The 26,807-nt window shown below is 46.4% G+C and overlaps 11 protein-coding genes across 11 annotated transcripts; 3 read left to right on the top strand and 8 right to left on the bottom strand.

Moving 5' to 3' along the window:
- Window positions 1–180: 180 nt before the first annotated feature.
- MCYG_05631 (conserved hypothetical protein) lies at window positions 181–2,370 on the bottom strand (the record flags this gene model as incomplete). The annotated part of the gene is made up of 2 exons (XM_002845716.1): window positions 181–243; window positions 520–2,370. 2 exons carry the CDS (start codon window positions 2,368–2,370, stop codon window positions 181–183), a joined length of 1,914 nt encoding a protein of 637 aa, XP_002845762.1.
- Window positions 2,371–3,527: 1,157 nt separating this feature from the next.
- On the bottom strand, window positions 3,528–4,102 carry MCYG_05630 (RNA-binding protein 8A; the record flags this gene model as incomplete). The annotated part of the gene is made up of 2 exons (XM_002845715.1): window positions 3,528–3,773; window positions 3,860–4,102. 2 exons carry the CDS (start codon window positions 4,100–4,102, stop codon window positions 3,528–3,530), a joined length of 489 nt encoding a protein of 162 aa, XP_002845761.1.
- Window positions 4,103–4,573: 471 nt separating this feature from the next.
- MCYG_05629 (cutinase) lies at window positions 4,574–5,481 on the bottom strand (the record flags this gene model as incomplete). Its single annotated transcript, XM_002845714.1, has 2 exons — window positions 4,574–4,924; window positions 5,029–5,481. 2 exons carry the CDS (start codon window positions 5,479–5,481, stop codon window positions 4,574–4,576), a joined length of 804 nt encoding a protein of 267 aa, XP_002845760.1.
- A 1,984-nt stretch (window positions 5,482–7,465) lies between these two features.
- MCYG_05628 (uncharacterized protein) lies at window positions 7,466–8,329 on the top strand (the record flags this gene model as incomplete). Its single annotated transcript, XM_002845713.1, has 1 exon — window positions 7,466–8,329. The coding sequence occupies one exon, from the start codon at window positions 7,466–7,468 to the stop codon at window positions 8,327–8,329; it is 864 nt and encodes a 287-aa protein (XP_002845759.1).
- Window positions 8,330–8,878: 549 nt separating this feature from the next.
- MCYG_05627 (bax Inhibitor family protein) lies at window positions 8,879–9,983 on the bottom strand (the record flags this gene model as incomplete). The annotated part of the gene is made up of 2 exons (XM_002845712.1): window positions 8,879–9,365; window positions 9,430–9,983. The coding sequence occupies 2 exons, from the start codon at window positions 9,981–9,983 to the stop codon at window positions 8,879–8,881; spliced, it is 1,041 nt and encodes a 346-aa protein (XP_002845758.1).
- Window positions 9,984–10,322: 339 nt separating this feature from the next.
- On the top strand, window positions 10,323–11,099 carry MCYG_05626 (cgi121; the record flags this gene model as incomplete). The annotated part of the gene is made up of 3 exons (XM_002845711.1): window positions 10,323–10,478; window positions 10,561–10,683; window positions 10,767–11,099. 3 exons carry the CDS (start codon window positions 10,323–10,325, stop codon window positions 11,097–11,099), a joined length of 612 nt encoding a protein of 203 aa, XP_002845757.1.
- A 528-nt stretch (window positions 11,100–11,627) lies between these two features.
- Window positions 11,628–14,223, top strand: MCYG_05625 (conserved hypothetical protein; the record flags this gene model as incomplete). Its single annotated transcript, XM_002845710.1, has 2 exons — window positions 11,628–12,455; window positions 12,511–14,223. 2 exons carry the CDS (start codon window positions 11,628–11,630, stop codon window positions 14,221–14,223), a joined length of 2,541 nt encoding a protein of 846 aa, XP_002845756.1.
- A 373-nt stretch (window positions 14,224–14,596) lies between these two features.
- Window positions 14,597–16,183, bottom strand: MCYG_05624 (uncharacterized protein; the record flags this gene model as incomplete). The annotated part of the gene is made up of 4 exons (XM_002845709.1): window positions 14,597–14,916; window positions 14,973–15,114; window positions 15,168–15,431; window positions 15,869–16,183. The coding sequence occupies 4 exons, from the start codon at window positions 16,181–16,183 to the stop codon at window positions 14,597–14,599; spliced, it is 1,041 nt and encodes a 346-aa protein (XP_002845755.1).
- Window positions 16,184–18,453: 2,270 nt separating this feature from the next.
- Window positions 18,454–21,240, bottom strand: MCYG_05623 (cyclic nucleotide-binding domain-containing protein; the record flags this gene model as incomplete). Its single annotated transcript, XM_002845708.1, has 2 exons — window positions 18,454–18,798; window positions 18,856–21,240. The coding sequence occupies 2 exons, from the start codon at window positions 21,238–21,240 to the stop codon at window positions 18,454–18,456; spliced, it is 2,730 nt and encodes a 909-aa protein (XP_002845754.1).
- Window positions 21,241–23,918: 2,678 nt separating this feature from the next.
- On the bottom strand, window positions 23,919–24,629 carry MCYG_05622 (uncharacterized protein; the record flags this gene model as incomplete). The annotated part of the gene is made up of 1 exon (XM_002845707.1): window positions 23,919–24,629. One exon carries the CDS (start codon window positions 24,627–24,629, stop codon window positions 23,919–23,921), a length of 711 nt encoding a protein of 236 aa, XP_002845753.1.
- A 326-nt stretch (window positions 24,630–24,955) lies between these two features.
- On the bottom strand, window positions 24,956–25,648 carry MCYG_05621 (conserved hypothetical protein; the record flags this gene model as incomplete). Its single annotated transcript, XM_002845706.1, has 2 exons — window positions 24,956–25,116; window positions 25,213–25,648. The coding sequence occupies 2 exons, from the start codon at window positions 25,646–25,648 to the stop codon at window positions 24,956–24,958; spliced, it is 597 nt and encodes a 198-aa protein (XP_002845752.1).
- Window positions 25,649–26,807: the final 1,159 nt, after the last annotated feature.

Genomic DNA, 26,807 nt, shown 5'->3' with positions numbered 1-26,807 from the left:
ATTTATAACTCCAAAAATTAGTATATAGCTAGGAAGTTGGAGAGTTGTTGTTTCAACTCTACGATTTTTATTTTTACTTATTTCCCCCCTTTGTTTTCCTACTCGACTGTTATTGTTTTTCAATATTTGTGTATAAGGTGGTCTACAATAAATATAGTGAAGGATAAACATTTAGCTGGGCTAATTATCAAGGCGTCGTTTCACAAACTTGCGTAGTAAATCAGGTATTTCAATCATAAAAATCTATTCGGTAATATTAATGATACGTTAAGAATAACCAGAGACACCTATACACCTACGTCCATTTGTAAGACGTCTCGTATCCCAGCTATTAAACACCCCCTCGAAAGCAAAGTGGATGGCCACAAACACCCCATGTACAAACGGCATTACTTACCGCAAGGCTGGTCCAAGTCAGCGCCTTAGTGAAGGTGTTGTTTCCCATTGATATAGGGCCTTGAACACTGCGAGTGCTCCAGACTGTGTTTCCAGAGTACGGCCCCTGCCACGATCATTTACATCCTTCAATACTTTAAAAGCCCCAGCCTCAGGACCAGCATTGCCTTCTTCGAACTTGGAAGCTGTAGAGTCTTGGTATTCATCGGTGACAGGCAGCAGCTGACCCTCAACAATATCGCCGGGAACTTCCTTGGCAAAATTGGTTCGGTTTCCTTTAGCCTGTAGGAAGGCAAGGTCAGGGCTGGCACGATTAATTGGAGGATCTGAGTTGCTGTAATCCACGGCACCATGCGGCAACACAACAGTATCATTCGAGTTCAGCTCGCCATCGGCATATTTGGGACCCCACCACATTCCATAATGGCCTTTCTCATTTTTTGTGACAGACGCAGCGTGAGCATTGTGTTCCAACCAGTGTATATATGAGGCACAAGTTCTCTGGTGCCAACTAAAAGACTCTCTTCGATATTCTTCGCTCGTGTTATCGCTATTTGTAGACTTATATAGAGCTGGATCAGAGAGCATCCTCTTCTCCTGGGGGCTAAGTTGTCGACAAAATTCTGCAAAGTGATGAAAAAATATGCCTTTGAAAGTTTGGCCATCCTGTGAACACATTCCACTACTGTCACATGCCTCTTCTAAGACTCCTGCCCTCCCCAGTCCATGCCAAGTGTGATTCGACGTCACTGGCCAGCCGGTGGCTTTTATCACATTTTTGACGAGGTCATGGCCGTCTTCAAGATAGAACTTCTGTCCAGTTGCTAGCCAAAGACCCCTGAGCCCGCTCAGAATAACCCCTTGGTTATAGGTATAGACCATTGTGTTCAGAACATCACACTTTCTGGTTCCGGGGTCTTTCGGCGTCCATCCATAAATGTGGAATCCATCAGCGTACAGGCCGTCAGCTCCAGTCATATTTGAGCCTTTCAGCCACTTATAGGCTGTTATAGCTGCATCAAGATGGACTGAATCGTGGGGCGGACTGATAAACCCATTTCGGAGTTGGCTTTCCACAATTGGCGAGTCTATAGTATCACCCGGAAAGTAGAGGTACATGGCGATACTGGCTGATATGAACAGTTCGTTTGTGATAGCATTTTTGTATGGGGTAAGCCAAGGGCTCCAAATCATACCACCACCGCAGAGTGATGTATTCCATCCCTGCACGGCCAAATCATAGAATACCCGCGCTCGGTGTGCCGCAGGAGCTCCATACTGTGTTCCATGCCACGAATGGTAAGGGTTTAACTTGCTGTCGAGATGGCGGCCAAAGTGTAACTCAGAATGCAGATTTTGGAATTTAATGCTTTCCAGCCATTCCAAAACAACCCATAACATGTCGTCATACGCCTGCAGCCGTATTCCAAAAAAGTTCTCCCCATGCCAAAAGGCAGAAGTTTGCTGAAAGTAATAACTGATGAGGTTCTCTGTGGATAATGTATCATCATCGCAACGAGGCTTAAGAATATCATCAGCCCTAGCTGTGTCGATTGTGGAGGACAATAGAGATAGCACAGATGAAATGTGCGTATTAACAACTGCTTTGGTCCAGTCAATACCGCTTGGCCAGGTTGCCTGCCAAAGGCTGAAGTAGTCCGACTGCATCACATCAAGAGTGTCAAGCATTATCTTGAGTGTCCTACTAGTTGGAATGGGTTGTTTAGGGAATGGTTCTTGTTCGTTATCCGAGTAATCGATACCGGCCATCGGATCCGTACCAGCTAAGGGGGCCTGCTGGTCGCCATTGATTATGACAATCTGCTGCGAGATACCATCACTGGCTGGATCGAAAGGGACTGCCGAGATACTAGCGCACAAAAGAAGGAGTGCCAGTACATATAAAAATGCAAATAGGGGAATTCTAAAGAACGAGTGGTAACCACCAAGGAGCCATGGCTGAGTCGAGTGCATCCTGACTTGTTGCAGTTCCGGCTGAACAGATGGCTTCTGTCCTTTCACAAGCCGCGAAAAGAATGAAATACCCCCCAAAAAAGATGAGAAACCCAGGCTGTTATAGCCAGCAGAGGAGGATGTCGGGCTTTCTCATCAGCAGTTTTGCTTGCTCGTGTGACCACCTTGAGATGTATATAAGGGCGATAACTCGTGACAAAAGCTGCATTGGTGAAAACTAGTCAAGCGTACCAGCATCTGCTCAGATGCGTCGTCGCATGAAAGTTGTCACCAGCTTGTTGAGTCTTGTATGTGCGCTTTCTTCTCTTCTTTTTTCATATCTAAGGAAGCCAACAACCTGAAGTCGTTTTTTTGCGAAAGAAGCAGCCAAACTAGCACTTACGTAAGCACCATCAGCTGGATTATCGGATGCGCTTGGCTACAGAGCACCACAGGATGGATGGCCAAGTAGAAATGAGAAATTACAGCAGGCAGTGCAATAAGCCCATGAACAGGTGAGCCATCTAGCCATTTGGTTTGGAGTCAACAGTCGTCAGGAGTGGGAAAACTGCAGAGAAAAAGAGAGTATGTCGAGTACCAATGGAGACTGCTGAGATAACAAGGCATTCTACAAAATATATCTGCTCTGACCAGATTCCGGGGGTGGCAATGGGGCTACCCAAGCGGTAAATGTAGGTTATTGCTACCGGCTCAGTGGTTTTTTTTTTAGGAAAGTGGCCAACTATCGCAGAGATGGAGTGGCTTGTCTATATGGTCTCAGAAGAGAAGGTGATATCAATTTGACATGACTAACATGATTGTTAGACTTAGTTGGCCAGATAAAGCTAAAGCAACCAAAAAGGGCCCGACATTAAACGCACCTATTTTACTTAGATGACAAGGAGCCGACATAGCCCAAAGACACTCGAGTTATGGAGACTAAGGGCCACCATGGTAGTGTTAGCCGGGTGAAAGGGCATAGCCGGCAATTCCACATAGGAGGCCCCTAGTCCTTTATCCAGCTGTTAACGTTCAGTTTCGTTAATTCGAATTGTGTACGTAGGCGAAAGTAACAGTGACGAAAATCAACGACTATCCCAGTCGTTCTCGGTCGAAAATCCATCTCAATCACGTTACTATTCACCCATGAACATCATCAAGTTATTCTTCAAAGACCACTAAGATCGATTGTTATTCCCCTCGGGGCTGCGACTTCTTTCGCGGCTCCGGCTTCGTCCCCTGTTTCCACCACGCCCGCGGTTTGAATTCTGACCACCCCCGCCAGGTTTCCCCTTGGATGAAGGCGGGGGCCTCACGAAAGCGAAGTCGACTTCTATTGTTTGGTCAAGTAATTTGGCGCCGTGCAGAGCCTTTATAGCTGCCTCTGCTTCCGGGAGGGTGGGGTATTCTATCAACGCGTAGCCCTAGAAGGAGTCCGAATAATATTAGTTCAACAATTACAGGTCAAAGATAGGAGGTAGTAAAATAAATAACGAGATGGGGTACATACCTTCACGTAACCTGTCCGTCGGTCGAGGTTTAAATTGAAGTTCTTGATATCACCATACTCGGCGAATAGATCTGTGACATCTTCTTCTGATGCTTCTTCGTGTATATTCGTCGCAATGATAATCCATCCTTCAATACTGCGCACTGCTGCAGCTGAAGCGCGGGTGCGCGGCTCAGACCCAGTTCCAGTGGCATGCTGTGGCTCTGGAGAGAGCGGAGGGTCAACTTCCATTTCCCCAGACATGTTTTCTTTTGTCTCTATTTGTCTTTATTGCAAAATGTCCACCAACTTTGAATCTGGCTGTTTCATCAGGTGTATATATCCCTCTGGCCTGTCGTGAGATTTTGAGGGGTGAAGAAGCAGCAGCTTGGATTTAAAGGTTTTTGGTGAACTTAAGTGGCTTTGATATTACTAGTCATTTATTACGTAATCAAATTTATTCTAAGTCAACCTTTCAAATTTGATTTGAAAGAAGAGCAAGAAGTTGGATGAGTTTATATATTAAAGATTTGATGAACATGGGTTAAATATATGGCTATATATTACAGAAATTGCCAGAAGAAATATTAACCAGGGATGTGGAAACGTGGATTTCATAGAAACTCTTCACCACACGTTGGACTTACGACGGCCAATATCATATATGCCCATGCATATAATATAGATATATATATCCAAATCATGTCACACGATATATATTCAACTGGCCAACGTCTATTGGGCACCAGCGGCCTTGATGAGGAATTTCGCTGCGTCGTCTGCGACTATGCCATACTTCGAATGAGCGTCGAGGTCGAATCCGTTTAGGCAAACTGGGTCTCCAGGAAGGCAATATTTCTTTGTCTTATCGGGGGAGATATTGACAAAGGGGGCAAAACGGCCTGGATCGCCGAAAACTGCAAGCGCTGACACGCCTTTCGGTGTCAACACTGCCGCGGCATGAGTGACCATTGCACCCTGGGAATATCCAGCGAGGACAACTTTGCTGTCAGGGCATTGTTCAAGCGATTTCCTTACAAGTTGAGACATAATTGGGCCGCCGTTGAGGCCTAGGAGCAAGTTTCCCTGTATTATGTGATATCATTAGTGAAATGATGCTATAGACCTGCATACTAACTGCAGTCTGTGGTGTCGGCACGGCTTTCCAGCGTTAAACAAAGAGAACATACCTCAGGGGTGGCCTCATAATTGACACCTTGAATTATCACTTTATTCCCTGTCTGAGCTCGAAGGGCGGCTGCAAGCGGTCTGCCAATTACTTTACCCATATTTCCCCCCTCGTTGGTTCCACGGGCAAAAATCATCGTCAAAGGTTGACATGGTGCATGATCCAGAATTCCATTTTCCACGAGTCCCTCTTCATCTGTGGATTCTGTTTCAAAATTCATTTCTTGTTGATGCCTCAAAATTTCGTTGAGCCTGCCCACAGCCTGGAGTATTAAATTAGAGGCAGACTGCGCATTCTCCCCTTCGCCTTCATATTCCCACCACTGCCGCGGGCGGTTCCCAGGGGAGATAGGATCGGATCGGATGGTGACAGGAGAGCCCACTTCCCTGGCTCTGTTGGGTGCGGCTATGGCGCAAGCCACAAGGCTTAGGAGGAAAAATAACTCGAGCTTCATCCCGGTTCCAGCAGTTCGAATATCTCAAACGAGGGCTGTTGTACTTGGCACGGGTTGGTATGAGATGAAATATCCTTTCGATAATTAGCCCAGAGAAGCTTTACAAAAGGTATCAAATACGGGAATAAGAAGATTCGGAACGAAAGCGACTCCTGCACTCTGTATGGGATAAGCTGGTTTGAAACCGTTCCTTATGTTGAACTGAGCTTTAATCGACCAGGGGAAACAGAGCACTCTGGAATAATACTGTGATATCATCCATCAACATAGGGGAACTCAGGAAGGGCTATAAAAGGGGCCATAATGGGCCTGGGGAGTACCGAGGATAAATATATAATAAAAAAGTAATCATGTTCCTGGAGGCATTATCTCCCAGAAGAAAATAGAACACGAGAGCACCAAACGCCAACGTGGCTAGGCCATGTGAAATGAAACCCCAGCATCCATCCTGCCTACGCGGTAGATGGAGGGTCAGCTAGGCAGATGCGTTTTCTGCGGCTTGACCTGAAGCCAAGGGAGGAGAACTACTACATGGTATGTACCAACCATGGCTCGAACGTAGGCCTGATAGCCAATAAGGTGATAGTATTCCATTTTGAAAACGCTGTGTATGGAGAAAGGACAGTCTGCACGGAGTAAACCAACTGGATGTTGACTCTGGCCTTGGAGGCTGGGTTTAGAACCTGGGCTTGCGTATTACAAGCTGCCGGCTCGGATCGACAATCCAATTTTTTGGACCCATCGAGGGATGGATCTCACATGGAGGAAACGGAAGCTTTGTCCTTGCCTCTGAGTGGCTCACATGCTGTGTTGAGACCAGGAATACCAGAGCTTATAGGCTAGTTAATAGCTGATCACGTATCACCGATGTCCCAGGTTGTATGTGGATTATTGCAGGGTACAAGGGTCTGTTGTCTGGACTCCCCTCGCCACGGCGGTACCCAAGACATCGACCAGATATGTTATATTTTCTTGCCATTGGCCTTTTTTGCGATCGTTGAAGGAACCAGCGGCCGGTTGATATGGCATCCTGATGACTCGCTGTAGCCCGCTGATATCATATGACGTTGATAGGCCTTGTGGCTGGCCTAACATATTTAAGTAGTAAACTAGTCAGCCCTACTCCCTGACCACCATAAAGACTGTTGACTCTGTCCAACTGATTCTTCTGTTATGGCATTTTTTGGGGATTGAACATGCCCACCTTTCTGAGACAAACGACCCCGAGGCGGAGAGGGAAGGCATCATACCGCGCAACAGGGTACTTCCTCATCCCCGAGAACCCGAGCCTGGCGGCCATTCTAGCAGTCTTACCTGGGCCTTGCAGTTATTCAAAGACCGGACTTTGGCATCTCAGAGAAGCGCTGGCCGCTTCCGACTCCAAGGAAATTATGGGAAATCAAGTGACTGAGATAGGGTGAGTATTCAATAGAACATTGTATCAGGAGATGGAAATCTTCGAACCTGCAGTGATTGAAACTCCGGCACAGAGAATTCTGTCCTTCAGTGTGCTCCATGGCAACCTTTGGCGTTGTTCTCTGTAGAATCGAGAGCTCTTCAAATATCCCATTTCCTAGCATTTCTCCTATAGGTCGAGAAAACAGCACATGTCATACCAAGCGAGCCATCAAGGAGATGGTATGTCTTCTTGTGGTCCTCTAATATATCCTTCTATGTATTCAGCCTCCAGGCTGTGAAGTGAAGTTGATACCTCTATAGGAGTCTCTGTGGCATCGCATACAACTTCATATATATCTTCATGGTTCCAACCGGAGAAAGTGAATGGAATGAATGGCCAGTCTCGGCAACCTGAAAGGTGCTTTCCTTCCTCCCTTGTTCCAATCTTTGTTGATATTGACATCAACATAAAAAACCATCTTATCAGTTTCCACTAGCCCCAGTCAGAGGAGATATCAATTTATTTCATGACTCTTCTCTGTACCTTTCTACCTTTTCTCCTTTAGAAGACAATTAATCAATATTGATGAACATGCTTGAACAGTGGCTTCAACATGAATACGCTCCTCCTACAGTGGACAACAAGGTCTTCAAGCTACCTCTGGTCCCAGAGCCAGCAAAGCCTAAACAGTTCCCTTACCGTGATAGACAGGATATCGAGATCATCCTTCGTGGCGGGAAGTCGGGCCAGTACGCTCGACTTTGCAAGGAAAACGCGGATCTCGAAGTCTCATTCAATCCAACTGATGGCAACTTTACAATAACTGAACGCGTTCAGGACCCGCAGGAGCCATGTCACTATCTAGAAGTGATCGTTCATCTCAACTGCAGGAACTCAGAGCTGCTAGATATAAAACAGTTCTCTGAAACTACACTCCTCATAGCATTTGCCGTCGCGGATGGGAAGCGTCCTTGGATGGAGTATCGCCAGTCTGGATTCCAAAGTGCCCGCCTACCAAGTCTACTTAGCCAAGCTATCAAAGCAAAATGGCCGATCAGCTATATCAAGGTCCTTCTTCCACTTTCAAAACATCCCCGTAGCTGGACCGCGGTTCTCACTCTTATGACCTTCAAAGGGGTCGATAGAAAGGATTTGAAGGAGGTAGAGGACCTATACAAGGCGGTGGAACGATGCCAGAATGAACTGTTCGGTATCAGTCAGCGGCCCGCGCGTGCTGGCTCACTGAAGGATTTGATTGATGAGGAAGAGGCAATTCGCAAACATATCAAGTTAATGAACCCAAAGACTAGGGCAGTGTGGATAAAGCATTACGAACAGCTGGTTGATGATATTGCTATTGCTCAGAAGCGAACCATGTGGTTGAAAGAGTCAGACAGGTTGGCAAGAGAGCAAGAGGTCGTTTACGAGAAGGTTGAACTTGACAACTAAGATAGTGACTTTCTCCTGCCGTCGTGTTTTATTGAGTTTGCATCTTATACTCGGGGGTTGAGACACCACAAGGGGATGCGATGATTTTTTATGAGTTTACTTGTACTTAAGATACCCTTCTCAATGCTACTGCTTTATTAAATTCCTTTACCGATCCAGGATCCATGGCAAATACCATTGACTAGATATAAACAGCCTATTAGTAATGAACACACGTAAAGGCTTAATGTATTTGCACTTCCAGATCGAGTGGAGTTATTGATTTATGCTATTCTAAATTTAATTAGGATTGAAATTGCAGGGCTGTTCTACTCCCAAAACCACCCAATGATAAAAAGTAACAGCGATCGACGCTAGGAAAGAAGATAGAAAAGGGTGTGGAAAAGGCACCCTGCAAAGAAATTGGAGGTCTTAATGATGAGAGATGATCTCTGGGAATATGACATTATTTATACAACGGACCTTTCGCCGCACGACTCTCCGCATCCAAAATTTTTTTTTTTTTTGAAAGCGGAAAATTCAACTTCTTTTCAACCATAGGCTGGCAACTTATCGCTTGTTGTTACCGCCTCTCAATGCCAGAATCTGAACCATCCGGACGAAGATGTTGATAAAATCGAGTTCAAGGCTGACACTCTCGTTGACAACATCTCTTCGAACAATGCCTCTCTCAGCCAAGCGGGCATGGTAGAGGATCTTCTGGATATCGTAGAGGGTGAATCCACCGAAGACAGCAAGGCCTCCATATAGCCAGATACGTTCAGACCACATAAGAGTTCGTGTGGCAGTAGCCGGCAGGACGAGGGGAGCGAAACCAGATAGAGCAACGATGGCAACACCGGCAAGAAGGGGGCCACCAAGGTAAAGGTATTTCTCCTGTTTGGCAGTAGCACCGACAAAGGCAATAGAGCCCATCATGCCCACGGTGTAAAGGCCTGCACGTCCAAGGATAGCAGGGGACATGAAGAATAGAGGTGCGAGAACAGCGGCTTGGGCAAGGTTAAATCCAGTCCACAGAGCATACTTCTGGACATAACTATGGCCATGTTAGCATATATTGTACATTCCATTGTTTTGTAAAAATATTGTGTAACACTTACTTATCTGGTGATGTGTAAAAAGTTCCGTACATGGTTCCAATGCTGGCCACCAAGCTGGCACCGACAACAACCCATGGGTTGGTTGCCATAAGCCGGTATGACCATCCGCTGGTGTGGAGGGCACGGGCAGCAATACCAATAATCCCGATACCAAGGCCTGTATGCATGAAAGTCTCGTTCAAGAAGCTTCGCTCGTACGGACGCATTCCGCCATCCTCTCTTGTTTCCCGATTAAATATGAAGTTGGTTGCCACGATAGTTCCACCGACGATGGCAGCACCATATATCAGTTTTTGAGTCATATTGCTAGTGTCACCAGCGGTAGGCTGATACGCCTTTTGCATGTATGTTCGTCGGAAGGCATCCTGAAACGACTTGCGCGCTTTACTGAGAGGTGATGAAGAAGGGAGTTGAGATGATACTCGGCCGGCTGACGAAGAGGGCTTGATAGGTCCGTTATGGATAAATCGGATGGTTGACGAAACTGTTGTTGGTTTGGTGACCTGTTTAAGTGCGGCCGATACGGCAAACGGGCGACGGAGGACGAACGCCATAGTGTATCCCTATTATCGTATCTCGAGAATGGTCTATGATGACGGTATCGTCAAAAAGCGATGAGGTTTGCTCTCTTTTATATCGCCAAACTTGATGTCGCTTCAAAAAACCCGAATATTCCAGAAATGGCCGGATTAGTCATTATTCACGTGACTTGATGATCTCATCGTCGACTTTTTTTCGGAGTTTAGAAAAAGTAGAAGAAGACGAAGAACAAGAAGACAAAAGACGGCGGAAGACGGACTCCAGAAGGTCTCTCGAAACGCATAACTCCGTGAAGTTGTCGGGTTTTCTCTTTAGCTTATAACTGTTCTCGCCGCACTTCACATTCTGTGACGATGTCACTTCTACAGACTATCCATCTCGCCCATCTCCCGCCCTCGTTAGTAGTCCATGTTGCGCTCTATCGTGATGTGAAGAACTCCCCGTTTCTAAGGGAGCAGCTTATTTCTGCAAACTCCGCTTATGAGTACGCTTTTATTGATGCCAGAATGGTACGATATTTGAAACTAGCGCGCTAGATGTCCAATATCACGGTCGAGTGGCTCGAAAATGTTGACGCTTGTGCCAAAGTAGATACTTTCGACCACCCATGCCCTTTCGGCTGCATTTAGAGCAATAAACGACTACGAAAATAAACGGTTAAAGTCAAGAAATGTGCACTCGGAGATAGTGTTCGCCTTAAGCCCGAACAATAATGTTAGTGGCTTCCCTGGCTGATATCAAGAACATGCTGCGAGTCCAGAAAGTGTCAGGTTAACCGGTATTCTGTCATAACATAGATTGCGGATGCCTTCCGCCGCTTTGGGATAACGGACTCGACTAAGGACCTCCTTGTGATGAAGGTCAGCACGTCTCCAGAGATCACACGTGAGAGCGTGTCGAAACATCTAGGAGAAGCGATTGAAGGCACTCCTGTGGCTTTTGATGACGCAGCCTTAAGCCAGATCACAGATACCGCAAGGATACAGAAGGCGTATAAGTTATCAAGCTTGTCGGAGCAGACACTACCCAAGAAGCTAGCGAGTGCTTTGGGCAAGGAGGACGCCGAAAAGGCCCACAGGAAACGGCTAGAGATATCTGTTATCGGAGCTATCGCTCTAAGAGGTTCATGACTCATGAGCTGTCGTTTCTACTAACTAGAATAACTTTTATGCCCTCGATTTTATCACCTTTGACAGGCCTGGGTGCCTACCTGGAATTCAGCTTGTGGATGCAAGCCTCCTTTTCAACCTAGGAAGCTCTACGGAGTACTACTAGTTATATGGCATTCAGCCCCGGAGATTACCCAAAGTGGTGAAACTCTTGCTCTCGAACGGTTCGGCTGCGCTGATCTGAAGGCGTAGGTAGATCGTGTATCGCTTGTTTAAGCTGTAAACAGCCAAATGAATATCTCTAGCACCGCTCTGTATAATTCTCATCTCATGATGCTGCTCTTCCTCGATACAAACATGAAGTCTGCCGTTGCTGTGGCTACCAGCTTGCATCGTAGTTCTAAATAAAACCAACGCCAAGACTAGGAACTTCCTACAGCCAAAAAAAAAAAAAAACGCGACTCGAACTAGAACTTAAGACGATATATGTATGAGAGCAAGGGAGAAACCCTTTGACACCTCTGCATATACTCATATACAGATATACTGATGACCGATCATGGCCCTGACGCCCTTGATGCCTTCTCTCCGCCGCGGGTTGGATCAGCAAGCCCTGTCGTTATTTCCCTAGTCTCTCCAGCTTTGACACAGATGACAGTGACACCGATTGATAACTCTCCAAAGCTACCTTTTAATCTCGCCCAAGGCTTAGAATCCGATCTAGAGAGCCACAGTGATGCCAGTAACCCCTTGCATCCGAACGTCAGCCACCCAATGACGAGGGTTGCCCTGGGGGAAAAGGCGGGCGCAGAGAACCTACCGGTTCATAGGACGAAGAGACGGAAACTCGGAAATCAGCGTGATAATACAGCTGAAAGTATGGAAGACCTGGTCGATTGCTCACGAAATCACTTTCAGCCAGCGGAAGATGAGTCCACAACACAGAAACAAAAGACGAGAAAGCCCGCAAAGCCGTCCGAGAAGGGCCAAAAATCGGAGAAAACAGCCAATCTAAGGCTGAGAGGGAAAGTGAAGAAGGCATCTGATACCCAGGTATTGGTACCAATAGATAAATCTGCCCAGGATCCTTCTCAAAAATTTGCTTCACAGCATAGAGCAGATGAAGAGAATGGCGGACTGCATCTTGAAGAAGCTACCTCACGAAGGGATTATTGGACGCCCATAAAGGACACAAATTCAGCCTCTATTGATTTAACAGGATCTCCGGTCTCTATTCAAGCTGATAAAGCCCAGGCTAAAAGCAAAGATTTCAGGGAACTGATGTCTGAATTCAATTTTTCCAGAGAAACTTCACATGAAGTAGAAGCTGGTTGCCAGCTTGTTAACGATAAACCAACAACAAAACAGCTTTTAGAGGTATATTTTTGCTATAGACAAGTATTAGATACTGCCTTGCTGACTAGTTATTTAGTTCATGCCACAGAACTGCCGTACCAGCAAATCTTTGGACTCAGAGAGCCTTGATACAGGCACATCCAGTACTTCTGAAGGAAACGGCAAACGTAAACAAACTAAGAAGGCCAAACGATCTGCCAAGTCAAAAATTACAACCATTACGTCGTTAACTACGGGGCGATACGAGTCCTCTCTTGCTCCAGAAGGCGACCATATTCCTTCTTCACTGGTCGATAACATGGTGGAATCGATCCAACCTGCAGAAAAGGCTCCCTCAAACCGTAAGAATACAAAGCCAAAATCCAAAAAAGCCATTCCTGGAAGGGCTGAATGTTACGCTCTATTAAAGCCTGCGCCTACAATGGAAGCCCTCAAAACTATAGAAAACCAGGCACTGCTCTTTGGAACGTCTAGTCAGCTGGAGAGGGAATCCAGCCCTAACGTGTATGGCCTAGAGCCTGAACTGGGGCGCGATGAAGTTAAGAGTAACTCAATCCAGAATATATCAAGTGAGCCTTCTACGGGCATGGGAGTTTCGAGATTTTCAAAATCCAAAAACCTGTGGGGAGCAAGCTCTCGTGATCTAGATGGTTACCTGTTGAATGTTGACATGATTGATCTTGTTGATCCAACCCCAAAAATAACACCCAAACCTGGGGATGAACGGCAGAGCAATCTCAGCAACAAGAACACAGAGCGTAATATCCCGGAAGAAAGTTCACTATTAGGTGAACAAGTAAATGCCAAAGATGTTGAACTGCCAGATTGCTTAGCCGGTGAAATTAGCACATCTGATACTATGCAAAACTCTTTCGAATATTTGAATACCACCAACAGCCAAGATGGCCCAGTTGATGATTCTATGCCGAACTATGATCAGCTCTCAACCCCAGAGCTCGCAAAGAAACTGGCTTCTTTTGGTTTCAGGCCAATTAAGAAGCGCGAGAGGATTATAGAGCTTCTGGAGAAGTGCTGGGAGAGCAAAAGAAAATCTTGCATTGAACCTACGACTAAGCCTGCAATATTGAGTACACCACAAGTTGTTATTCAACCCATACCCCCAAACGCCAATTCTAAATTTATGGACTCTGATTCTGCTATAAAACCTAGTAGTGTCCCTCCTAAAGGGACAAGGAAGCCGAAAAAAATCACGTCTAAGGAAATAACCAACCCTGCACGAAGCAGTTGGTCTACAGCTAAAAACCTGAAGTCCTCGTCTAAACCCACAGACAACATGCCAGATTCTATGGGTAGCCAATCCTATGTTCAACCTGAGATAATAGAAATAGAGGACTCTACCGACGAAAATTTATTAGAGTCATCCAAACAGCCGAGAGACTACAGAGGCGCTCACACCTTGGCTTCTCGCTCTGCATCATCTCATATTACTCCCCAAATATCCTCAGCACCCTCGCAGACAGTTCCCATTCAAACTAGAGCAAGTGCTGGCACAAATGAGAAAGAAATCGTTGATCTTCCTGACATATTTTTACAAATCACGAATGCTGTCAAGGCACAGCCTCGAATTCGCAGCGTCAACGGCGTAAAGCAACCGACATGGCATGAAAAGATTGTCATGTACGATCCTATTTGGCTTGATGATCTTACTTTATGGTTGAATGTGGAAGGCTTCAAACTTATCAAAGAAGATCGAGAGGTCCACCCATATTTGGTGAGAGAATGGTGCGAAAGCAAAGGCATTTGTTGCTGTTTCAGAAATAAGAAATAACCATATGTACTTATACCCCGTTCTCTCTTCTTTTATTTTTGGTTTTGAGCACGGTACGATATTCTTGGGCATATTTTTGGGAGCATGCATATGAAATGGCATGATATTTGATGGGTTAGACCACTGGAAGGTTGGTCTTTTCGACGAGATTCATTGGAGATTTATAATAAGCTAGCTGAAGGAAGCACAACAAAAATCGAAAGAAGGGAAGAAGTTTACAAGCAGACATGAACGTTTTCACGACTCCGTTTCCATGCAGGTATAAATGTAAATTACTCTTAGCTAACCTTAACAAGAAGTTAAGGGAAACGGCTGGTATGAAGGAAATATGAGACTTAACTCCCACTCACCCACTAACTCTCGGTTGCTGCTTTCAGATATCCGGGAAATAGTTAAAGTTGTCAGGGGAATCTTGGGAAGGGCCATTGTCTCTTTGTTGTACACCCGATTGTTGTGATTCTCCCTGCCCTTGTATTTGGCTCTGGCCATGTCCTTGTTGGGCCCCTTGCTGTTGGGGTCCGTGCCGATAAGCCTCTGGGTTAACTTGTTGGTGAGGCGTCGGCATTGAGTCCCGACCAGCGTAAGGATTAGTGGCCATCGATGTATGATATAAAGGGAATTGGGACGGTCTAGTTATTGATCTGAATTGCGTCTGATTTTGCATCGTGGGTAATCCCGATGCCGCAGATTGGCCTATTTTATATATGTTAGTCACATTATATCTAGTTTAACAGGATTCATGCCCATACGCCTGCTTTGTGGGTATAGCACGGGGAAACCCTGTCCTGGTTGCTGAGCCGCTTGATGAATTGCTTGAGCTTGAGCTTGAGCTTGGGCCTGAGCCTGGGCAGCTTGTAGAGCTTCGTACGATGTATACTGACTTTGTGTTCCCTATAAAAGTATTATTATAACATGAATACAACAAAAGAGTTGTAGCCACTTACCATCCCCATACTAGGAGTTTGTGAGCTGCTACCTTCAAGAGCAGGGGCATTCAATACGTTATTGATATAATCTCGTAAGCTGGCGTTTTCTGCACGTAAAATGTCGTTCTCAGAAGTGAGCCTTTCATTGTCAGCTCGTAGCCGCTCTAGCTCTCCACGAGTATATGACACTCGAGTTATAGGGTCAGTTTGTGTGCAGGGCAGATTCCCAGCAATGCAATTTGCGCAGCCTGTAGAATTCGAGTCACACTTCATTTTTCGCCCCTGTATCAACATGATTTAGTATGTTTCCAATTAGCTATGAATCTAGGGGAATATTTTGTATGTTGGAAAGGATTGAAAAAGGCTGGGGATTGATGGTGAAGTATAAGTGATATAAACTGAAGGCAAAGGTCTGAGAAGGCCAAACAGAACGCAAGGTATGTAGTGGAGAGCAGAAAATAGAAATGACATGTTCTTGGTCAAATTATTCGTGGTGTCCTGATAAAGAAATATAGGTCAGGTATTATGGGATAACTTTTGATAGCTCTGTTTCCCTGAATGAAAAACACAACAATGGATTCAGAAAAATACAGCACAAAGTCGCTTGATTCCCTTCTTGCCTTTAAAGGTCTAAGGGAAAAGATATAGTGGGCGTTCAAATGATAGTCAGGGGATGGGGAGAAATGATTAATCCCACAAAAATACGGAAACCAGCTCACCTTACAGCGATCGCATGCCTGGCCAGTACGATTAGTTGTAGACATTTGGTCCTGGACCATCTCAGAGTAGTTTGGCTCAGGGCTATTCTTCCCTCGTCTCTGTTTCTTGGGACGGCGAGCAGGAGCGGTGGCTCCTGTTGTTGATATTACCGACTCTGTAACTGGCACCTGGCTCATATCCTGTGCTTCAATAACCTCTTGTTGCCGGGGGCCTTCCTGGCTATCATTCCCTTCATCTAATACCTGGCTTTCTTCCCAAGTCTCTTCCTGGAAATTATCATCTTCCTCTGAAGGTCGTTTGAGTGGTGCAGACATAGCTACTTATAGAGGATAAGTAGGTCAATGTATTAGTTCTGGGAATGTTGTGGTTCAGAATAGCAGTTTGATGCTAGCCAAAAGGATGAATAAAAATAGATTTCTGTGGAATTCGAAAATGGCTGAAAATTGAAGAATGGCAGGATGAAGACGTGATAAATAATGAAATTTATCACCAGTATATGAGATGTCTTGGTGTATGATAGGTTTAAGAAGGAAATAATTGTTGCCAGGATGCGCAGAAACACAGTATATGTACTGAAGGGTTCTCCTTCATCTCTTAAACTGTATCATCATGGTACTGTGCAAGGATAAAAAGAGCCTTCTTCGGCTCTTTCCATACTGCACACAAATAGAACAGTCTTTGGAGCCAAAAACGACGGAAATTTCCATGATAAATAATGCTAGTGTAAACTGCTAGGCCCTAGCACTCTTTCATAGAACGACCGTTCGAGAAACGGCCTTTTGTACTCGTTGACTTTTCAATTTTAGGTCCTCTGCTAGTCTTCAACTATTCACGGGCCATTAAAAGAAAGACAATGTCGAAAAGAAGCTTGCTATATTATCCATTGGGACAATATACTGTTCTTGATGGCAGGATCCTTTCAGAGTATCAAGGAAGAGTCGCTTTGATTTTCAACGAATTCAAATCAAAGGCTCAATAGATCCACCCTCACTCGATCAACCGAAGAAACGAATATTTTTTTCAACAGATAGATCATTACAATGAACAAATGATAAATGGTTCGAGCCACTTTGTTTTTGCAACTCTTGCAAGAAAGCGGGCTGAGCTTGGGGATAAGGGTATACTCGACGTGTTTGTTGCTTCCGCTGCGCATTCTAAATCTTAAAACGGCGAGTTGTATAACGGCCTTAGGCCTGCGTCGCTAAAGCTTCAGATATTTTCTGTAGATGGTGGCGAAGAAGTATGTAGATGGGTCGCGTCGGGCGGCGGGAACGACACGACTGTGGCCCACGACAAACAGATGAGCTGTGACAAAGAAACGAGTATTTTCTTGCCAGTGTTTCGACCTTGATCTCATGTCGGACTCTTAGTTTTGCTGATGTATTCTTTCATGTCCGGCATATGAGCTGTGGTCGTGGAATGGATATAAAAGAAAACTGCTAACTATGCCCAAGCTGCAGCTGCGTGGAGAGTAGGGGCCAGCGGGAATATTATGTTGTGCATTAACTATAACCCCAGCGGCAGCAAGTAGCCTCGAAAAGTAGGGACATATGCCATGGAGAAAATAATATGAGAATACAACCATGAACCACGAAAGTGGATTGCGAATATAAATAATCCTGGCGATGTCGAAAAGCCGCGAAGACGTCGAGTCTGCTTATGTAACACCCGCTTTTCATCCAAAAAGACTAAGAGAACGTTTTCCATCCAAAGTTGTAGGTAATATCAGATTATATACAAGAAACAGAGCAAAAGATCTATTTACCTAGCTGTGTCAATGCTAACAAAAACCAATATACGATACTTAAATATGCCACTTGCACAAGCAATAGTAAGCAGGTTTCGCTCAGCCATATTCAAGAATCACTGGTATACCTCCCTTTTTTTTCTAGACCCCCTTCTCTCACACTCCCATGCATCGCCTTAAATGGGGTCTTATACCACATCCTCTCTCATCTATCTGAACGCCAACTTAGAGATAGAGACAATCTCCTTTGATGCTAGGTAAAAGGGGGGAAGAAATCAATAAAATGGACAAACAAAGCAGAGGTTGGAGAAAAATAATGAAATTGTGTAAATGAAATGGTATGCACGTTAAATTTTTTTTTTTCAAGATAGAATATTCAATCGTATCGTTTCGGGGTCGTTATATCATATGTTAGATGCGAGGCATGAAATCAATGGGGGAAAATTGCGAGGTAGATAGTAAGCCAGAGAAGGGTAAAAAGTACAACGGGGGTATTTGAGGGGCGAAGGCAAAGCCATCATCCCGTGAAAAGGAAGCGAAGAAGGGAAAAAAGTAGCAGAAGGTTAAAAAAATGACAAGAAAAAGGGGTAAGGTATGAATCCGTTATGAGGTCCAACCATATATCTAATTCCCAACAAAGTGTACGAAGAAAGACAGTTGAAAGTAGAAAAAAAAGAAGAAAAATAGATAAGCCAGATGGACAGCACATCATACAGCACAATGGTGAATCATGGGATAAAGAGACCACAAGCAACAACAAGAGGTCAATGGTGATGAGTCTGTTGCAGGTAGACAGCTCAAATATTCTTGCCGAGAGGGAAGTGTAGTATGGTAGTGTCATCGGGCTCCCTTGCCATTATGTGCAACGGTAATGAACTGAATTCTGCCTCGGTATCGGTTCTGGAGGCTGTACTCTAGCCATGGAGCGAGATTTTTACATTGGCTGACATCGAGCAGGTTAAGCATTGAGCACCCATCAGCTACGGCCTCGACTCCGGTACCTGTAACGCGGACGCAGCCGCGGACAGATAACTCGCGGAGGTTGAGTAGGTGGAGGCCGATGGAGCGTAATGACGGATCGGAGACAGCGGAGCCACAGAAAGAGAGATTCAAGTGCGTTAGTTGAGGACAGCCGAGGGCGAGGACCTCTGTAGCAGTGTCAGAGAGGGCGCAGCAGAATGACTATAAAATGGTCAGCATATTGTAAACCTTTGTTGAGCAAGAACAGTTGGAGCTTACCAGGTCGAGTTCCTGCAGGCATTTTGCGCTATTGGTCAGATAGACGATGGCGTTATCAGTTAGATAAGTGCAGTCTGCGAGGCAAAGCTTCCTCAACCGGAGAAACTGTGCATTGCCCCAGTACTGGAATCCCTGATCGGTAATGGTTGTACAGCGTGTGAGGTCAACTTCTTCAAGTCGGGATGCGGCGTGGGAGGCAATATGGTGCATCGATCGGTCTGTGACATGCTTGCAATACGATAAAGTTATCTTCTTTAGATAAGGGCAGCCATAAACTGTTCCCGCGGCAGGCTGATTTGGTTGTACTGCACTACTATGCCCGTATTTTGAATTATGCGGAGTCCTGCCGTTGACATAGTTCTGGTTCTGTTGGTGTGCCGGTACAACCCACCCAACAATCCTTGCTAATAACGTATCGCTCACTTTTCGACAGTTACTTAAGTCGATCTCTTGCAGCGATTTAGCATGGTTCGTCATGTCCAGTATCGTAGGCGCTGTGACATCCCAGACACTTTTCATTTTCAGAACGCGCAAATTGGCACCACAGGTGTTGGCGAGAGCCGAGAAACCCTCATCAGTAACATGGAAGCAGTTGTTAACATCAATAACACGTGGTCTGTCTCCAACGAACGGGCATATGATACCGGTAATGATCTCATCAGTAATTCTGCGGTTGTAACGGCTTAGGTCTAGGAAATGCAGAAGGTGAGGAGATTTGGAGACTATCTCACACCACTGTCGTGAGACACCGCGGAGACGTAACAGCACATGTAGCTCGAGATACTGAAAAATCGAAACGAGAATGTCATTAGATAATATTCCGCGATGGCGGATGCTGTCTCGATGTTTCACAGGCTTGGTCTGGGAAAGGCAGAAGGACGAGTTTGCAAAGGGAAATGACTGTGCATACTTGTTGGGTGAGGGGGTCCGGGAACGTGAGTTGACACTTGTAGACTGAGATTGGGACTGTTGGTCTGGTGCAGTATCTTCCGGTATAATAGGAGCAAGGGAACCTCGTCGCGAGCGGGATCGAACGTTATCCAATCCAACACTCAAGAATGGGTCTGGGTCAGAGGGTTTCACTACAGATTCGTCTTCCAGTCTGTTGGATTTGTGTAGAGACTCCAGCTCCGTTTCCGAGAAAGTAAGAAGGGGCATAGACTGTCTTCGGGCAGAGAACAGTGCCTGGCTACCCGGTGTAAATGACTGCTCCGCGCTGGGTGCGTCTTCCATTACTACATCTCCATCACTGGCTTCATCAAGCCTGGTCCTTGCAGTTCGTTCGACCTGATCTCTGATATCACTCGGGCATCGAGCCCAAAACTCCGAAAGGACTTCACCGCTTAACATCAAACACTCAACAGCAGACACTGAGCGCACCGTAGCTGTTCTTCGTGGGGCAAGTGATAGACTGACGACTTCACCAAAGTATTGTCCCTGTTTTAGCCTCGCCTTGACTTGCACGTTGCGTGAATCTTCCGCATCAGCGACACGTCGGGGACTTCTGACAGGGTCGCATCTCTCGTTGAGAACCTCGACTTCGCCACGCACGATGAAGAACACTTCTCTTCCCTGTGAATTTTGTCGAATGATGTCGGTGAATGGCGGGTAAGTCCGTGGTTGTGCATTTAAACCCAGGAAATGAAGGATATCTGGTGGTAAATCGGCAAAGAGCGGGAGCTCCCTTAGCAGCATCCGCACGCTAACGAGGCCGTTAGCCAGGGCACTAGACGTGGGGACATCCTGACAGCTAGGACTTGGAGATTTGCGCTTCTTACTGAAGCTGTTGGTATCCCGGTGATCATCGTGATGGAAGTTTAGACCGTCCGCGATAGTATCTCGTACTCGCTTCGTCACTCGCTTTTGTCCAGGTGCGCTCATTTCTACAACTGCAGGCGGCGATTCCTTTTGTTTCTTGCGTTCCAGAATCTGAAGCCTCTCCTCCGCTTCGTCTCTAATGGCTCGCTCCACTTCGGGGAATCTTGGAAGGATGTTTCTAAAGTCCTCCTTGGTCAGGATTAGAAGCAAACAACGAGTTCGAGCAATGATGGTGGCGGTGCGAGGGCGATCCATCAAGACGCCTATCTCTCCGAAGAATGCACCTGGTTTCAGCTCTGCATATGTGCTCTCCCCATCTCGGGATGTTACAGCCACGGCACCACGCACAAGCCAGTACATGGCCTTTGCATCGTCTCCTTCCGTCAGGATGTAGTCGTTTGCAGAGTTTATCTGAGGCCGCAGATGGAGCCCTATCTCAGCGAGAAACGACTCTGGGGTCGACTGGAACAATGGAAAGGATCGTATTCGGTCGATTATATCAAGCGGCATACCACGTATCTGTGAAGCGGCCAAGGGTGACGGCCGCGCAGGGCGAGAAGGGTTCATTTCAGTATTGAAGGTGCGAATGGGAGACATTGGGTCGGGAACAGCTGTCGCTGGTTTCGCCGATAACGGCGATGCGCTCCCACGACCATGTCGTCTCATCTTGGGTTATCAAGCCAAAGTAAAGAGAAGGATGGAGGTGGTGAGATGAAAGAGAGAGCAAAAAAAGGGTACAACCTCTCGAGCGAATCGCTCCCCAGAGCAAAGATGTGATTATTAAATTATAATTACGATCCAGAAAACCGAGTTGGTAGGGCCAGGCGTTCACTTTGATATAGTCCGTATCCAGCAACGATTCATGGCGGCCGGTTCGTTGGTTCCAAAAGAGAGACAACAGAAAGCTTGGATGCGAGTGTTGGTTGAACAATCATTGACTGGAAGCCGAAACCATTGCTGCCGAAGCTATACGAAGAGGGCAAGAACCGGGACTGACACATTGATATTAGCATTGTATATTTATATTAAGAGCTTTAAGGGGGGGGGGGGGGGGGGCGTGGAAGATGCTAACCGCGCAAGGACGGCCACGACGATAGAGTTTCCGAACAGCTCTCTGAGGCCCTGGAGACCGTGCAAGGCTAGCCCCTGCTCTCTTTCAAAGCTGACTGAGGTCACAGTGGGAAGATTCCAGGCTGCAGGCCAAACTCTTGGAGCTCCCCGGAGCAGGGCTGTAGGAGGGAACGGAGCAAGCACGAGCCCAGCGAGACCAAGAATTGGGCGTTGAGAGCTGGAAGGCGACGCTCCCTGGCGTAAGACGGTGAGTGTGTATTCGTCGAAGCTATGCTGCTTGTTGGCAAGCCGTTTCTGGTGGACAAGAGCAGACGAAGAGGAGGGAAGAAGAAGAAGAAGACGAGAGTGAGTGAGGAGGAAGAAGTTGATGACGGAGGAAGAAAGTCAAGCGAAAAAAAGGAAGAGTAAGTAAGCAAAGCAAGGGCCACCACCAACGATCTCTTTTTTGTTTTTTTTCTTCTTTTTTTTTTTGTAAAAAGTCTTGGCGTTCCCGCGGGGCTTTTTTTTTTCTTTCTTTCCCCAGAGCTGGTCACGTGCAGGCGTCTTCTTTTTATCTTCTTCTTCTCTTCTTCTTCTTCTCTACAGTCGTGAGAGCGTTAGTTAGAGTACGGAGCCAGAGCACTGCTTTCTCCCTTCCGATGGAGGATTTCGCAGACATCGATCGGTGAGAAGACGGGCGAAGACCCCCCTGTGTTTCAACAAGCTCGCATTCTTCACCCTCTGCCGGTTTGTCATCGGCCTTCCCTAAACCCGGCCACCCGCTTTTCTAGAAGCTTGGCGCCGTGCTCCTTGCGCAATATCGCCCGTCGCGATCCCTGCAGAATTATATATTTACATCGCAGTTCCCCAACTCCAAACCTCCCCCAAACTCACCTGATGCGCTGGCGAAGTCTCTCGCCCGGCACCCTATTGGCCACGAGCCCTTGCCCAAGCCACGGATAACGTCTCTCTTCATTAGGGTGGACAGGGCTCCACCTTTGCAGAACGATTCGATTTCATAGCGTTTGAGACGAGTGCTTTTTTTCTGCTGTATTTGTATTTCGAGGCTGGAAGCTTATACGGACGCGGGTTCTCCTGGAGTACCTACCCGGGGAGAACTCGAGTAGTGTGGAGAGGTATTACTGACTTCGTACTCTTCGACAAGACGTTAAAGCATACGGTTTCCCGTAACACCGTTATGGACGGAGAAGCTATATATTTCCAGCTCCATCAAACGTCACGTGGGGAGGTACTGAAGGTATCTAGGCATTCGAGGACGAGCTGTGACTCTCAAGGGCATGTTTACCCTTGAGAGCCTTCTTGTTCATGAACCCGAACTTTAACTGTGGCCAATGGACAGAATCATATGCTGAGTACTCCTTTATACGCTGTATGCAACGATATAGGGAGGCAAAATTTATCGCCTAACCCCAGCCACTTTTGGTGTTGCCACAAGTCACCATCAGACCGGCCATGTCTGGCAGATACTCCCAGGATGAGAGTCTCCTCCCCTGCCCGTCCTTGTACTGGCTGTCACACCAACTCTAACCCTTGTTGCTGGTGTCCGGGGAGCGCTGTTTGCTAGGAGAGCCCGCAGCTCGATTTAGGTATATCACGTTGTAATCAGGGGAAACAGCAGACGGATAGATCGATATCTCTCGACAGAGGGAGGTATTCCTTCCATATCCGCGGAATTTCTATATTGTACACCGATATGGAGGCTCTCGACGATGTCATAGATATATCCGTATTTGCAGCAGTACAAACTCCAAAACAGCTGTTCATATATTATAGTCTCTCATAAACACCGTAAACATCTCAAGGATCTCTGTTTCAAATTTGATTCGGCTCCCTTCCGAACTATTGGAAAGCCGCGGCCACAGCACAAAAGCCCATGGATGTTATCTCTATAGGAGACAGCCAAGCAGTGCAGAGCCGCACGCTGCATCCATGCAATGTAACTTGAAGTAGGATATCCACTAATCCTATTCTACGGCATAGAGGCAGGAGAGGCTAAGACCTTACTATTTGCACATGGAAAGAAACTACAAGAGTGGATGAACACAATACCAAATTCCGTTAACATAAGCAAGCTGATGGGGCCCAAGAAATATCTGAGATGGTAAACAAAGTAATAATAATAGTAAAACGAATAGAAAAAGAGAAAAGAAACGCCCACTCAATCCTCCTTCAAATTAATAGAATTGATACACAGCATACTGGTTAAAGGCGAGACATATAGCCAAGTGCTGGCGTAGCAAGGCCAGCCCTCTACTGATGGCCGCCCCCAAAGCGCTCGGTATTAGGCTAAGTGCCACGATTAATTCACCATAACGGTCTTCCACTATTAACCCATGGTCACATAAATACTCGAGTTGGCGCAAGCAAACACCAGAGTACACGTGAAGCTCATAGAGCTTTGCGGTACATGCCGGGCGACAGCCTGGTGGTAGTGGGATCGTGAGACTTGCAAATTCCCGGGAGTGTCCACAATGGCCGCGCGGGGATGTTCGTGAGCGTGATGACTCTCCGTAGTATGTTTCACGTCGAGAGTATCGCGTTCTGCTGGAGCTGCTGACTGGCATGAGGCTGCCATATGCTTCCTGATCACCCACGTAGGACCGTGATAACGGTACTAAAGCTGAACTAGAGGGTGTCGCATAGGATGCGACTGTTCTGTAACTCCTAGGTGTCTCGTATTCCCTAGATGACCCGTAATCTCTAGATGTTCCGATATTTCTAGACATTGCATACTCTCGAGGCTCTCGGCGTGAGGATGCTGGGGAGCGACGGAGATCGCGCTCCATATACTCTGGCGGCTTCTGGACATCTTCTTCGTCATCAGTGATAAAGTCCGGAGCTGGAGACTGGGAGCGTCCCGAGCTGGTTTCCTTTTTCTCGGCCATGGTGGTAGTTCTGAGTTGTAATATTATGTTGGTTTGCTGTACCCAGCCGTATTTCCGAAAAAAAAAGTAGTTGGAGATGATGGAAAGTGTCTGGGAAGTGGAGAGGAGTTGGATTGCCATCGAGGTATTTATGGGCCAGCTAGTTGGGGCACGCGGGTAGGTGTGACTTCCATAGACATGGTGAAGGAGAATATTCTCTAGAGCCATGGCCTTTCATTTAATTGCTCTCATGCCATGAGTGTTGCATTGCAACCGATGGGTATAGTGAAGAGTGCGATGGGGCTGCATGCCCGTTAACTCGCCTAATCGAGCCTTCACTACTCCAATTAAGAAGAGCTCGACCTGCCGAACATATTGAATGCAAATTGAATATACTGCGGTCGGTATCCTCGGAATGACGCGAACACATCCTGGAGTAGACCATAAGCCAGACTGAGCTTGAGTCCTACCTTCGCCGTTCGAGCTGCGGTATAAATGTCGTGACGGGCTACATGTATAAATGGTTACGTGAGTTAGCAGTCATTTCAAGCATTAATAACTACTCTTTTTTATCTTGCGCGAATGAGGGAAAAGCAGCACTCACCAAGCAAGCTGTAAACCCCAGAGAAGGACAGTCCGGCAGTGACTGTGGATAGAAAATCACGGTTTCCACGGGCATGATCAACAGTTTCTTCGAATATGCAGAATGCCACGGCACCAATTCCAACCCTCAATCCCAGCTTTGTGCCCTCCTTCAAGCCTCCAATCATGGATGTATAGTTCTTGCTTTTGTGGTACTGGTACCATCCGCTAGAGCTGGTAGGAAATCGGTGGGCATTTTCCGCACGAAATCGAAATGCGGCCTTTGTGCTCCCGTGAGAAGCTCCCAAAGCCATCCCAGAAGCAAATGCAGCCATTGCACTTAGCGGAAGACGGATGCCTACGTCTGTCCCAAGACGCGGAGGGTTTTTGTTGTCGAAAACAGCTGACAGAGCGCCGTCATCTTCCCGGGGTAGGATTTGTTCTTGCGAGGGCTCCATTATACCAATTGTTAGCTCTCTATCTTGTGTAAGTGACAGTGTCCCACAACAACACCTAGCAGACGTTGAAGTTGATACAAGAATAAATAGCTTGACATGTTTTTTTTATAGTTGACTAAGCTTGGCGACGAGGTAAGAATAAAATATTCTTCCGTTCCGTAGTTAGCTCAGCGTCTGAGCAACGAGCGTAACTTGCCTGTGCTGGTAATAATAAGTACTGTTTGTTCTCTTTTATATTTAGAACTAAGAGAGAATCAATAAGACTTTATATCTGCATCTAATAACTATTACTATACGTGAATCTATGCTTTAATCTATGGCTACAACAATCAGTCGAGGAGAGCCGATTCGCACCCAGCACATGTACAAAATAGTCTATCAAGACTATTTCTGTCACATCGAATTCTTATTGATCCGCGTCTATGGTTACCATTCGCCGCTGGTGCAATAGTTCCCCGTTGGACAGATGTCCTCAGAGGGCCTTTTTGTCCCTTTGGTCTCCTTGTTCCGAGATATAATCTGCCCATATCGTTCCTTTTGGCGCGGCTAGGAACTTACCTAGCGGAAAGGTCGTGGTAGCCCACCTTTTCCATACAAAGTCATTGAGTCAGAGAAGTCGGTTAAGATATAGACAATAAGCTAGAAGCAGAAGGAAAGAGAGGTGGGCGCTTTATGTATCTTGGCTCGCTCTCTTACCGTAGTGGCATCTCTGTATGGAGGCGCTGTTCATCTCAGGAGGAGCCCGAGACATCCAGGGATGCCATGGGCGCTTAACTACAATCAGCCTAATCAGAGTCCCAGGATCTGTGATGGCGCAGGATGCTCATAAATCCTCACAATCCCCCAGCCTTTTCAGGAAATATTAAAATATGGTTACAGGCCTAGGGCTTGCACCTGAATTTATCTCCTGTCACGGCTCTCCTAACGTCCCCCACGATGAGATCGTTGGCCTTGACTCTATTATCCCTCGTCTCTACGCTCTTAATATGCATCGCGGCAGACTCAGGATTTCTCATTCCTCCTAATGTTGGTGTTGAGAATAATTTCCGCGACAACCCGCAATATCGAATTGGCGAGGCAATAAACATAACATGGGCGACGGATATAAGTGTGGTGGATTTGATACTGGAAATACAGCTACCTAACGAAGCTGATGTCC

Source organism: Microsporum canis, genomic scaffold (assembly GCF_000151145.1).
Source record: "Microsporum canis CBS 113480 supercont1.5 genomic scaffold, whole genome shotgun sequence".
Lineage (NCBI taxonomy): Eukaryota > Fungi > Ascomycota > Eurotiomycetes > Onygenales > Arthrodermataceae > Microsporum > Microsporum canis.
This window is presented reverse-complemented; position numbering and strand designations above follow the sequence as displayed.